Source organism: Haliotis rufescens, unplaced genomic scaffold, assembly GCF_023055435.1.
Source record: "Haliotis rufescens isolate VD_foot unplaced genomic scaffold, xgHalRufe1.0.p SCAF_2, whole genome shotgun sequence".
In the NCBI taxonomy this organism is placed as follows: domain Eukaryota; kingdom Metazoa; phylum Mollusca; class Gastropoda; order Lepetellida; family Haliotidae; genus Haliotis; species Haliotis rufescens.
Window position 1 is genome coordinate 77606990 of NW_025963890.1, and position 14524 is coordinate 77621513.

Here is a 14524-nt window from a genome sequence, read left to right on the forward strand (position 1 = left end):
TTTGTTTGTTAGGCTTAGACACATTTACCAGCAGTGAATGGGTGTCCGTAAGGATGAGATGGCTAAGAGGCAGCTTAGGGTCTATACTCACCAGGGAACTGAAAATGATTGTTGACTCCACACTGATCCATTGACAAGGGAAATAAATGTCTAAGCGGTACGAGCATGCTTTTGCATGGCGTACAGTGCCATATAAAGGGACTATTAATATGTACAGATCAAAATATATGATGCAGCAAAGAGGGTTTGGGTGATCCTGACACAATTAGGCTGGTTGGGCTCATCATCAGCTCAGCGCGCCTGTCTCATCTACACGCAGAACAGACAGCATCATTTGGGGCTTCTATCAAAATAATATAATACAAACTGTACATATACCAAAAGCACTTCGATGAAACCCACGAGCACGGGTATGGTGCTGACATCCTAGAAATATAATCGAGGTGAACCCGCATTTGGACCAACAAAGTTAAGATTCTGGCCTGCCCAAGGGACGCAACTCTGCACAGCGAATTGCGGCCTCTAACACGACTGAAGCATCAGTGGTTTAAAAATGGAATCTTGATTCAATTGCATTCCCTGAATAATTTAAGAATCCATCGCATATAATGACAGACTGACATGAAGATCTTTAACAGGTTGATCATGCATGTGTAATACATAGAGACATTTAGTCGCCTTTCATTTGACATCATTAAGTTTTAATTACGGAACCTTTTTAAATAGTTAGGGTGATATGTTCCAAGGGTGATATGTTCCAAGCCATAGAGTTCCCTTGCCTCGGGGTCATTTAGATAATATGGTGACCGGATTCCTTTGTATCATTCTCTTGGTGACGGGCCTCAGTTTAAAATATACCCGGGCACCTGGTGGCATTGTCCCTTCTCTTCATTAAGTTCTTTAAGAGTTGAGAGTGGAAAGTGTCTGACAGAAGGTTGATTACATCTGTTAGCCGCAGCATGTACTTCAATGTGTATTCACTGCTAATGATATGGTACCGTACAGTAAACTCTGGTCTTAGCAGATAATTCTTATGATATTGGAAATACCAATGACACTTATAGCAACTAAACGAAACACGACATGACCGTGCTGACTTCACAATGGGGCATGTAATGCAATGTTTATTTCCAATAGCATCACAATCCACACTTCATAACATGACATCGCATTAACTCACAACCGATACACCAAAATGCGAATTTTACAACACGTGACACCATGCACAATGACAAACAGGTATCACATCATAATGCGTAATTTAATGATGGTACGGGATGCATGTGTGCGTATGCCTGTATGCATGGTATGGAATGCATGTATGTATTTATTTATGCATGGAATGCTCGTGTGTATGCCTGGGTGCATTTATGCATGGAATGGAGTGTATGTGTGTTTGCATTTATGCATGGTATGGAATGTATTTGTGGATGCATTTATGCGTGTAAGTATATATGGATGGTATGGAATGCATGTGTGTGTGCCTGTGTGCATTTATACATGGTGTGTAATGCATGTATTTATGCATTTATGCCTAGTATGGAATGCACGTGTGTGATCCTGTGCGCAGTTATGCATCTTATGGAAAACTTGTGTGTATGCATTTATGCATGGTATGAAATGCATGTGTGTGTGCCTGTGTGCATTTATGCATGGTATGGAATGCCTGCGTGGATGTATTTATGCATTATATGAAATGCACGTGTGTGTTGCCTGTGTGCATTTATGAATGCTATGCAATGGATGTGTGTATACATTTATGCATGGTATGAAATGCATGCGTTTGTGCCTGTGTGCATTTATGTATGTGTGTTTGCTTTTATGCATGGTATAGAATGTGTGTGTGTGTGTGTGTGTGTGTGTATGCCTGTATGCATATATGCATGGTGTTACTGAACTTGTGAATTCTCCTTCTTTATTTCATTTTATCTATTTGTAGTGTAAATTGATCTTCATTCTATACTGGTATAATTCAGTCGAACAATGCAGACATTTCGCATGAGGGTTCATCCCATGACAATTACGGATAATGCCTGCATACGATCACTTGGTTATATTTGTTTGTTCCTAACAATTCCTGGCAGTGGAGCAGAACAGCATTTTGAGCAGAGGGTTATAGGCTTACGTGTTAGTTTAAGCCTCATATATCAGTGACCCTAATTTAGGTATGCCGAGTAACTGTGTAACGTACTTCCTTGTCGACACAGGTATTTAAACCCGATCAGTACATCAATGTGTGCTGTTGCCTCAACGTATTTGTAATTTTACGACTCGTAAATTACTGGCCTGAACTTAAGATTGGTATGCTTACCCGTTCATATAAATTATAAATACTTAAATCCCATCAACACATTATTGAGTACAGTAGTCAGGATCTGAGCACACCGGTAACAGACTAGTATGTCACGAACAAAGGCAAATAGGGATATGGTGGCTGTGACAGATATTGTTCTCATGCATGTCAGTGTAGTCTCACAGCTGGTGCGTTATCGCAATTCATTTCCTTATAGTCATGTGGTCATATTACACAATGGTGACCTACCCAGGGACTAAAGCCGTGTTGGTAATCTTTCGTGGACAGTGTTCATATGGGTTTAACGTGCATATCTTTCTAAAATACCGAGTGTCATGTCGAAGTATTGAAATTCATTATTCATCATTTTGTACTTGTTTGGACTGGATATAATATAAATGAGTCACACTTAGTATAAGCACGTCTACCTCTGCAGACTTACTTTTACGATTCTGCAAAGTATTCTGGCATCAACAGTATCTAAAAGTCCTCTCAGATGACTTCACTTTGTCTCGTGATGTCATGCGTAGATTGTACTTTTATGCAGGATCTGTGCCACTATTAACAGCGTAAATGGTGTATACAAATAAACCTATCTTTGAAACTAGTTAAGTGCATGGCATAAGATTACAATGTCACAATTGCACAACGCACCTGCATCCACTCACTCCCTGAAGGTAAACATATATACTAGCCTCATAAAGAAACTGTGCACGGAGAAAATATATTCTGGATCGAAATACAACACAGCAAAAACAAAATGATGCAGACGCTGTAGCAGCTGAGTGATCGGACCATAAGAAAATGTCAACGGGACCTGAACAACATCTGTTACGATGACGTCATAAGATCAGGGGGTCAAACGACAAAGTCACAAAGTCAATAACGGGTATGACCACCCTGTGCGTGAATCACAGCAGTGCATCGGCGACGCATGGAGTCCACCAAATGGGCATGGAAGGCCTGGGGAATGGCCTGCCATATCCTCCTCAAATCCTGTGCCAAGTCACGAACGTTATCTGGAGGATGTGGAAGACGACGCAGACGGCGCTCCATTTCATCCCACAAATGCTCTATTGGGGAGAGATCTGGAGAAATTGCAGGCCATGGCAGTAACATGACATTGTTATGGTGAAGGAAATCCATTGCGACCCTAGCCGTGTGAGGACGAGCGCTGTACTGTTGAAATGTCAATCCCGGGCCATGACGTTGCAGGAAAGGAATGACCACAGGCCTCAGAATCTGATCTCTGTAGCCAACACCGGTGAGATTGCCCTGAACAACCACCAAAGGGGTTCGGTGCCGTGCTGTTATCCCATCCCAAATCATCACAGAGCCACCTCCAAAACGATTCCTCTCCACAATACAGCTGCGTGCATAACGTTCTCCCAAACGCCTGTAGACACGTTGGCGCCCGTCACTGTGGGAAATGTTCAACCTCGATTCATCTGTAAAGACAACATTTCTCCACCATATTCGAGGTTGGCGAACATGATTTCGACACCATCTTAGACGGTTGACTCGACGACGGTGTGTCAGGATGGGACGTATGGCAGGGCGTCGTGGTCGAATCCCGTACTGACGTAAACCATTCCTGACAGTGTTGGGATGGATACGGCGCAGTCCAGGAATTGTCTGGGACGTCGTTACTGCCGTTTGGAACCTGTGTAACTCGACGCTCGACGCTCGACGTAATGACGCTGTCAATCTTGGCATGATTTGCTTGTGATATGCTTGTGTCTGCGCCTGAGAAGTTTTGAATTTTTGAATGACCACAGATCATGCTTTCCAAAGTGACTGCGAATTTTTAGTTGCACATGCTGTGTACAGCTGCACAGGATGCACGTGCAGTAACACATTGCACGTCCAGAGGCCCCCATCAATGACGTCATATCGCATGGCACGTGCATGAGCGTTTGAATGTCTCCAATATGTGCTGTGTTCAAACCTATCTTTCATATATGGACGGTGTGCCCTTATGTCTATATTTTCTCCGTGCACAGTTCTTTATGTGGCCAGTATAGTTTGAGTACAGTACCTGTCCCAAATTAACTTTATCATTTATACAGCGTATAAAAAATATATGACTTGATATTCACCGTGATGAAACAACACGTAGTTTTTCATTAATGTTTATCTTGCATTTTCTGTGTCCACAATTCGCATTTTTACATCTCAACGTCTTAACGTATTCTGGAGGGTATGCACGTTATCACACATCGTATTTGTATCCCTAAAAGTATATATTTACGGTGCGGAAACACACGATTTATGGAGATTAGAACTAGTACTTCCTCCATATTTATTTGATCATGATAACAAAGTTTATGTTTCCTCGAGCACCACAGGGAACAAAGATCTGAAAAGATTTCTGTCGGCAACAACAATATTTGTCGATATCGGAGATAGAGAGCCGATTGTCCTGTAGAGCAACTTTCTAGCCTAGGTCTAGACATATTCAGTATATGGCCTGTGTGACACTGCTTCATTTCACTATTCGATAGTAAACAAATGCTATTACCCCGTGAAGATCCCGCCTCGAATTGGTCTTCAGCAAACCATGCTTGTCGTGTGAGGCGACTTACGGGATAGGGTGTTCAGGCCCATTGACCTCGTTGATGCATATCATCGTATCCCAGTTGCGTAGTTTAATGCTCATGTCAACCAATGAATTGTCTGGTCCACACTTCATTATTTAAAAACGTCCGCCGTCAGTATCGTTATATCCGTCAGTATGTTCAGACTGATCTTGCCATTCATTTATTCGCGTGTCCACATTGACAGAAAGCCAATTGACTAGTCTGATGACCCGTGAAGATTCCGGGGTGGAATAGGTCTTCAGCAACCCATACATGCCGTAAAAGGCGACTATGCTTGTCGTAAAAGGCGACTAACGGGATCGGGTGGTCAGGCTCGCTGACTTGGTTGATGCATGTCGTCGATCCCAATTGCGTGGATCGATGCTCATGGTGTCAATCACTGGATTGTCTGGTCCATACTCGATTATTTTACAGACCGCCGTCATATAGCTGGAATATTTCTGAGTGCGGCGTTAAACAACAAAGAAACAAACAAAACAAACAGACTAGTCTGATCAGAATCGTATCGGTGCAAATTTTCATTTAAAACAGTTATACTAACCGGAGTCGTGGGTGTGGGTCAAGGATCGGGAGTCTTTTCACGGGGTAAGATGCACACCGAATATTGTTGCACTATGCTCCGCTTTGTTCTCTGATGTGAATCACGGTCTGTGTGATCTGTATTGAAGGCCGAGGTGAAACTATCCCCAGGACCATTACACCGTTGTCTTCATGATATGGACCATGATGACTAAATTAATACTACTTTGAGGGAGTAGGGTGTTATTGTAGTCTTGTAGTCATGCAGTCCCTCGTGTATGTAATGTCTTTCAGCGCATTCTACATTGCACGACAGATAAGATCAAAATCAAAATATTTGATCATAAAAACATGTTTCATACTTTGTATGCATCAGTTCACACTGTTTGAGTGTCCTTTAGCTGCACCAACAACATATGTCATTATACTTTGTTGTTGTGAAATTGAACTTGTCTTCTTAGGTTAGGTCCCATCAACATTACAATGGCATAATAAAAAATATATTTTATTCATTATTTGATACTTTATGCATTTAATACTACGATACAAATGAAGCTCTTTTAATACAATGTAATTTCATGTACAGATATTCGTTACCGTAATCCAATCTTTGCCCACCTCATTGTAATATAACCATGGTTTCAAAGGCCAACAATAGAACACCTGTTGTATGCCTTAAGTTCTACAAGAGGTTGACATATCAAAATAACAACAGAGTATCTTTTCACGACTGTGGTATGTCAATGTTACAATAGTAGAGTCACCATCGTGTTCATATCACTTTGTGGAACGGGTCCAGATCTTGTACGTGTATGTTTAAATTGACTGATAATCGATATGCGGATACGTATAAATATCCTTTTGGGGAAAATACACATTGTATTTAGCGATCCTTGGCTCCGGGCGTAATAGTATTTCCTCCAAAAACTGGATATTTACCATCCTAAAACACATAACCTCGATCTCTCTTCCGCATAATCGATTATCAGTAAATATAAACATGTATGTACAAGATCTGTATCCGATTTAATACAATCCAAATCTTTTCAATAAAAGCATTTTCTACGAAAAAATGGAATATCAGATGTGGTATTAAGTGCACGGTCGCTGTGACGACTGGCGACTACCAGTTATGTTCGAGTAGAGTTTCTTTCCTATTTTACAAATTGAAAACATCCATTAGTGTATGAGATTGTATAACTTCAAGTAAATATTTTCAAAATTACCACATGTGATTAACGCCACTTGACTCTTATGTTCTATGGCAGTTTTTAATTAGGCCTGCATGGTAGATGTCAGAGGTATTGTTAGTAATAGTTGGCAAAGATTTGTATATTTGCGGGACTCGGCAGTACATATATCTTAATACATATGCTTATCAAGTTTGGGAACCCAGTATAAAGCTGGAATGGATATATAATCACGGGTTAGACAAATCCCATCAGTACGTTATGTATGTACGCTGTAAGTATGAAGGTAGGTTTAAAGTAAATAATACATAGAAAAAGCAAAGATGTCTAGTTCTGGAAGCAATAGATTATTAGCGACTTGCTTGTTGCTCGCGAATGTGCGTCAAATCTAGGTCCCGATGAGGTAAATCATATAATAATGTTATGTGGTGAGATTGGCAAGTTATTGCGTGTGAACGTTTATGTGAAAAAGCAACTAAACATTATAGCATCCTTTGTAAAACTCTGATCAGCGCAAATTGAACGTCATATCCTGACCATCTAAGGCCTTCTTTTTTGTAGAGTTCAACCACAAGTGTAACATACCAATATTCTGGCATGTCATTGCAGCTGTTATGTAGCAGTGGCCCTGGACAAATAGAAATCATATCAGAACCATTATGTAACAGAACTTCCCTCAGATGAAGAATGTATGCACACTTTGATGCATGGTATATGGGCATGTCTTTATAGAAGGTATCTGGATTAAGGTATATTTTTGCTCCAATTAGTGAATAAATTAAGAAAAACATTCCGACACCTGTGCCATCAAGCATCACAAACAGTAAATACATCTACACACTGGAAAAGCCTTGTTGGTAACCTCGAGACACAATATTAGCATCACACGCAGTAAACACATCTACACAAGCGGTGAAAGCTGTGTTCGTTAGCTCCAAACATGGTATTCATAACAACATCATTTCATCAATCGAGAATTGATTCATATTTTATATTGAAATTCTGATTGAATGAATATATCCATAACGGCATTGGTTAAGAAGTAAACGTATACCAAACAAATACTATTTAAGATCAATAACTATAAAAATCAAGATGTTATTTGAGATTGATGTCCCTTGCAGCATCGATACAGCACACATGGCTGGTCGGTTATCACATGTTGGCGTAAATGTTCTGCGATTCCAGGTACGCTGTGGCAACGTCGTAACACAGGGCAATGTCATCCTGGAAGACAGAACGGAGATACATGTGTGCAGCAAGTGTTTGACTTTGTTATGAAGTTTACTAAAAGAAATATATGAGAAATGCTGGACTTCTTCATTGATAACATAAAATTATGTGAAATATGGGGCTCAATAAGTTTAACTTAAGCTTCAGATATATATTTATCCATTCCCTTCCATTTACCCACCTGAACTAGACATTAAGTCCGCGTCATCTGTTTAATATTCAGATCAATGCATAAAGACTCAAAGTCACAAAATACTCTCCACAAAACTACAAGAGGGATGACTTCAACTTTCCAACAACCACATTTTCCTTTAGGTCCATCAATATTCATGCAACTCCTGTCCTAGGTGTCTCCTTTACAATTTCTTAGGTTCAATCGAGCATGCTGTTTCTACCAAGATTTTAAAGAGAGTCGTACATCTCATGCTCAGAATATGGAAAATATTTTGCTTTTTTTTTTTTATTGTTCATTAAATGATTGGTTGGTTGGTTGGTTGATTTACGCCGCACTTAGCAATAGTCCAGCTATGTGACGACGGTCTGTAAATAATCGAGTCTGGACCAGACAATCCAGTGATTGATATAACGAACATCGATCCACGCAATTGGGATCGATGACATGCATCAACCAAGTCAGCGAGCCTGACCACCCGATCCCGTTAGTCTCCTTTTACGACAAGCATAGTCGCCTTTTACGGCAGGCATGGGTTGCTGAAGACCTATTCTACCCCAGATCTATTCATTAAATTACATACATTTATATACAAGCCACTTCCATATACATTCTTCACTCATCAGATATTAAACATTTATCCTTTATTTCAATTTGAGCAAGTTTTATGTGATATACGCAGGAGTCATGTGTGACCATAGCACCGTTTCTATTCCTGTAAGAATTGTGCTGTTGGAATTCGGCTCGAAGTGAAGCCGGGGTCATGAATTGGTTCAGAGTATTTAAGAACTAGATGAGAGATATAATACACTGGATAAAGAACGCTGTAATGATATGCAATGTAGTCAGAATCATACAATCGACTCTGCTTTTGGCAGATATTTCTTTTGCGTATGGTTTCAGATATTTTTTCCATTTTTGTCGACGAGACATTAGGGAGAGAATCTATATGCCGTCAAACTTATCATTCATCCAAAGTTTTCAGTATGTAAACAGTAATAAGTAATGTCCCGTGTGAAAAAAGTAAAGCTAACTAGCTTTAGCAGCAGAGAGATTAGTGATGTCATTTTATTGTAGTGAGTGAGTGAGTGAGTTAATGCTTTACGTCACATCGGCAATATTTCATCCATATCGTCATTTGATTGTAACGTGTTGGTACCCGATGACGTCACAAAGGTCTACAAAGCAATGTGATGCAATTTCATTGCAGGATATCTACAGTGGCCAAGGAAGAGAGATATCAAGAGGAGTTGTCACCCTGCAATATGACTGAGTACGTTTCTACTTTGTGCTGAATTCAGTTGAACACGACCTTAGAATTTGCTAACTTTTGTGGCCAGTTCTTTTGACAAATCTACCCCGGCGTGAGATAAAAGAGTAACTGCAGTGGCGCGCAAACAGTAATGTGTGCATTTGCCTCCTTGCAGACTACCTTCATGAGACCGCTGGGAAGAGCGGTGCACCAAACAGCATCAACGAACAAAAGCTTGTTTTTGGGGGCTGTTGTAAAAATGTTTTCCGGATTCATGTGTGTAAGATACAATTGGACGGATTGTAATATTAGAGGGTTTTTTATTCTCTGGTTTCATTCAATAGGTGTTTCGATATCAACGCTGTTATATCATCAAGATGTTGAAGACTGAAATATACGGGCCATTAAATGCCAAGGTAACATTTAGTTTTTAAAGCTTTACCTGTTGTAATAGTCTATGCCAAAAATGTAGAGCATATTTTGTTTAGAGGTGAAACTACAGGAAAATACGCTTATGTCTGGTAATGAAAATAAGTGATTTACGCGGCAATAACATTTCGGAAGAAATCCATCCCTCAAACACAACATTGTGACAGGCATTATGCACGTGACCTCCGACAGTACGTACGGGGTTGGCAGATTTACTCTTTGAGCAGACGCATATTGTTGTCTGGTAATAAAACGTTAGGAAGACACAATTTTAAACACATTTGAGGCGGACACATATTAATATTGTTGCCGAAACATTCTGGGTTTGATGCCAACATACATGTAACGTCAATGGTCGACGTCGCTCTGGACGCCCAGGGGCAACTCCAAATTCAGACAGGTTAGCCAAAACAAAGGCATCAAGAAATCGGTTGAAAACTGTCACTCAGATAAGGGATCGGTTGCATCAGGCAACTCGTGTAAGAGCCCCAACAGTGCACAAATAACATGTGCATACACATAACGTATCATCTCACAACTTGCTACACGTCATTTGACAGCAGTTGTGTAGGAATCATTGGCACTGGGATCATCGAAGTTGGGATAATGTCATGTTTTCTGACGAATCGAAGTTCACTCACTAACTTGCATGATCAAAGGAATCGAGTATGGAGGCGTCCAAGAATCAGAATCCATTAGATCGTATCGCTTACTCCTCAGCAGCTGTGATCATATCCTTTCTATTTCAATGCCATTTATATTTGTCTGCATGCTTCCCACTATCCCCTATTTTGGTAGCAGAATAATTAGAATTATAAGTCTATTATATACATGTAACCGCCGTGATATTGCTGGAATATTGCTTAAAGTGGCGTAAAAACATAACTCACTCACTCTCCCATATTATATATGATTTGGAATCTTAATGGACAAGAGGATGATAAAAGGTTCTTACAAACATTAACATGTACATCTTACTTTAGTGTTTAAGGATGCCAATAACCTAAAAAAGACAAAACCCATTCCGCAAGTGTAGGAAGTAACTACCAATCGTAAGTCCAATGTACGATTCTGACTGTGTCATAGCCATGTCTTTTTGTTATTGATAATGCGCAAAGGTGAGAACCTCATGACTCACAAACAATTATTTAGAGTTGGCATTAGTTCGCAGAACATGTCTTTATCTCTAATACTTACACACTGATGTTAATATACAGTTATGAATACCTTTGCTTGGATAATGGAAGAAAAGGTTCAAGTTGGTATTACCTGCGTGATGTCCTGGTCCAGACAGTGGGTCATGGTTCTCATGTTGTTGTAGATCTCAGCTCGTTTGTCATGCTTCAAACCTTGGACAATATTGCTCAGGATGCATAACATGGCTCCATTCTGTCGGCCGCCATCGCTGTGACAAAACAATGCGAATGCATATGAAATGTTAGATGGCGTCATATACCACACCGACTTTTGAGGTGACACACTGTAACCACTCCATGTTTATTTTAGTCCCTGTTTTCGCTTCTGGTGACTTATTCCAAATTCTTATTTTGACGCATCTGTGATACAAATATGTCCCATGCTATTCGTTATTTTGATTTGTAACATATGTACTCTTTTTTCAGGTAAACAATTGACTTGCCTTTGCGAGTGTTTGTGACGGGTTATGACAGTTATGCTTCTGGATTCTGGATTCCATGCTAGGCCCGATTTCTTGCTTCATGTACAGTTGTACGTCCCTTACCTGTATATGACAGTAACCGTGTGGGGGTTGACCTCCCCTGTGTGGCGGTCGACTTGTTCCAGAAGCTCCAACAAAGTGGAGGGGGATTCCGCGGGAAGGATGTTCAAGACATACACATGCACAAGTGCTGTTGGGGAATTCTGTTAAGCAAACGAATATCGAAACGTTATAGTTTGAATAATCTCTACTTGTCATTAGGTATGCGTGTGCTTCGTCAAAGAAAATCGCCATCGACTTCCTTTGAAGTAAAACAACGAAGGATGTTCAGCTCACCTGCAAACGATTTACTGACTTTGACTCATGACTTGACTACTCGGACCACTCGATGAGATAAACACACACACACACACACACACACACACACACACACACACACACACACACACACACACACACACATACACACACACCACAGCGCTACAGCTTTCGTAAGAAAATGTTAAGGTAAGAGAATTACGATGACCTCAACACTAAGATCGCTTTGAACAGCACCAATAAAGTCACCGGTGCCGACCAAAATATTTTTGTGAGATATGAATTTCAAACAAGTATTTTCAGACAAACGTGGTATTTCATCATTAATTCACGCTACCATTGCGAGCCGAATGACCTAATCATTGTGTGTTTTCCAGCTGATCTGAGCCAGGGTAATAAGTGTGATGTTAATAAGAGTTCATCAGTGAATTGTGAACCTACCTCCATCTGTCTGTGGATGTTCAAGAGGGTGATGTCTGTGTTGACGGTGGTCTCTCTGGAGCATCTGACATTAACAGGACCAAGATCAAGGCTGTCTCCTGTCGATGGCACAAAACTGGACAGACTCTGACAAAAATGAGTTAAGTTTGAAAATCTAGTAACGATGGAATTGGAATATGTACACAAATGGGTGTCACTATTGGATTAACATGACCCACCTGGTGTGAGTCTGGCAGGACAATGACAGTGGAAGACTCCTGTTCCTCGGTGAGTTTCCAGAACAGAGACGCCGTGGTGACGGAAGGGGCCTCAGTTAGCAGGTAGCCTTTTACTGACAGGTGAGACTAAAAGGGGGATAATGACAATACATGCACCATTTTATTTCGAATCATTAAGGATAAGTTGACTGACATGCTACATAATTGAAGAATCATTCAAGGCTTGTGAATAGGAACTTGAACTTTAAACTTATGTCTGAGCTCCTGTCACATTTTTCTTGTCACCTAGTTTAAAAAAACAACTCGTTGTAAAATACACTGTCGTTTACATGTACTTTCTAAAATACTCTTTTAACAGATAAGATCTAGTACAAACACCACTGCCGTGTACAGGTTTTTTCTTGGTGCCTCATTTACCTAGCATAATCCGTTTCAAACAACACAGTCGTTTATATGTGTTTTCTTGGGGCCTCATTCAGCTAATAGAATCAGGTTCAAACAACATTGTCGTTTGTAGGTATTTTATTGATTCGTCATTAAACAAATACAATTATTTTACCCGTGAGCTGACAGCTAGGATGTCTGAGCATCCATTTATCCACACACGACCTCTGACGCTGGGTTCTGAAAATTTCATAATAAATCTTTCTTTGCCTGATATTGGAAAAAGTTCAATGAACATATTAAATAAATTAAATATAGATAAAAATGACATGCTTGTTTTAACACTTGACATAAGACGAGAAAGTTTTTTACTAGATATTTACTGAGTGTATTAACTCTCCTGGTGTGAACTTAACATATGTAACTGATGATATAACTGATCCGTGCCAACACCATCTGATGAAATTCATCCGTCAGACCGTCTATACTCACCCTGAGACTGCTCCTTCCTTTCTGTGTTCAGGGTCTACAACATTTCGAACATTTGTTTGAGCTTTTGTTGTGGTAATGTAGGCGTTATTAAGTCCAGAATTCATTATTACGTTACTTTGTGCAAATGATGTCAAATAGAACTGATCAAAGTTGATTTTCAACAAAGCACCTACCTCTATTAACTTGGAGACTGCCATTCGCCCCATGCTGAATGCTCCTCTCATATTCCGTCTGTATCTGAAGTCCTCAACGCTGATGGCAGTATTACCAAATTCGAGTGTTTCGTACAGGGCCATATAAACACATGTGTACTGCTCCTAATGCAATGCAATAAAACATTCAATAATAAATGAAATTAAGCGGACAAGAATGAAGCAATTGTGGAGACATTTCCAAAGTTAATAAAACATTCTTTATTACTTTGAGGATACGCGTATTACAGATTCAGTGTGTTTTCACGTTCACCTTGTCTCATCACTACTAATTATCCATATAATGCGGGGTGATACAGCGTTCAGCTAGTCTGTCTGTCCGTCGGTCTGTCCGTTTGTCTGTCCATAATCATTATCTTTTCAGGTGCAGAACTCGAAAACCAATCAGTGTATTTAATCGAAACGTGGAAAATCTACCAGTGACATACTGAAGTGGTGCCTTTTGATATTTTGGAATTTTTCGGATTTTTATTTTATAAACAAATTTGGGAAAGAAGTTGGACATAGACTGCATTGGGAATAATTTGCTCTTTCGAATCTGTAGGGGCCGGGGGGATTTGTCATTTTCTGATGACTCTTGTATTATGTCTTTTGTGTCCTGTAGCATATGTTTCGACAGATATTCAAGAATTCCAATGACCCGATAATAATAAATTATACTCTCAGTGACACTGATGTCACCATTTAACACAAGCATGGTTGCGTTGGGTAAAATTCGACTATTATATTTCATATTTAAATGGTTACAATGTAACGCAAATAGTAAAAGGTCAGTAATTGACATATATAAGATTCATGACTAGTACCAAAAATACCCGTCATTGCAAAGCGTTATATATGGTGACAGTGTCCCACCTTGGTCTGTATCATGCCCTTCCTCTGGTCTCTCATCCTCGAGACACAACCAAACACATCCACCCTATCTTCAGCCAGTGCCTGGTCCAGAAGGTAGTCCACGGCGATGTACGTCCCTGTCCGGCCGACCCCAGCACTAAGGAATGAATCAATATAGTGTGTATCTACTCGCATACAACTTAATACAGTATCCATGAAATCAGTTGAAATATGAAACTTATTATAATGTCATTGTATT

At 40.0% G+C, this 14524-nt stretch overlaps 1 protein-coding gene across 11 annotated transcripts in view; it reads right to left on the reverse strand.

Annotated features, from left to right (window-relative positions):
- Positions 1-5905: 5905 nt before the first annotated feature.
- The window catches only part of LOC124125703 (multiple epidermal growth factor-like domains protein 11), a 41146-nt gene continuing 32527 nt past the window's right edge, over positions 5906-14524 (reverse strand). For all 11 annotated transcript variants that reach the window (XM_046489058.2, XM_046489059.2, XM_046489061.2 and 8 more), the window contains 9 exons: positions 14287-14422; positions 13393-13536; positions 13220-13253; positions 12903-12967; positions 12344-12469; positions 12126-12251; positions 11430-11569; positions 10958-11093; positions 5906-7829 (listed from right to left, as the gene is read on the reverse strand). In XM_046489058.2, coding sequence (XP_046345014.2) covers positions 7758-7829; positions 10958-11093; positions 11430-11569; positions 12126-12251; positions 12344-12469; positions 12903-12967; positions 13220-13253; positions 13393-13536; positions 14287-14422 — 979 coding nt within the window. In that variant the 3' untranslated portion in view covers positions 5906-7757. The remainder of the gene's footprint in view (positions 7830-10957; positions 11094-11429; positions 11570-12125; positions 12252-12343; positions 12470-12902; positions 12968-13219; positions 13254-13392; positions 13537-14286; positions 14423-14524) is intronic.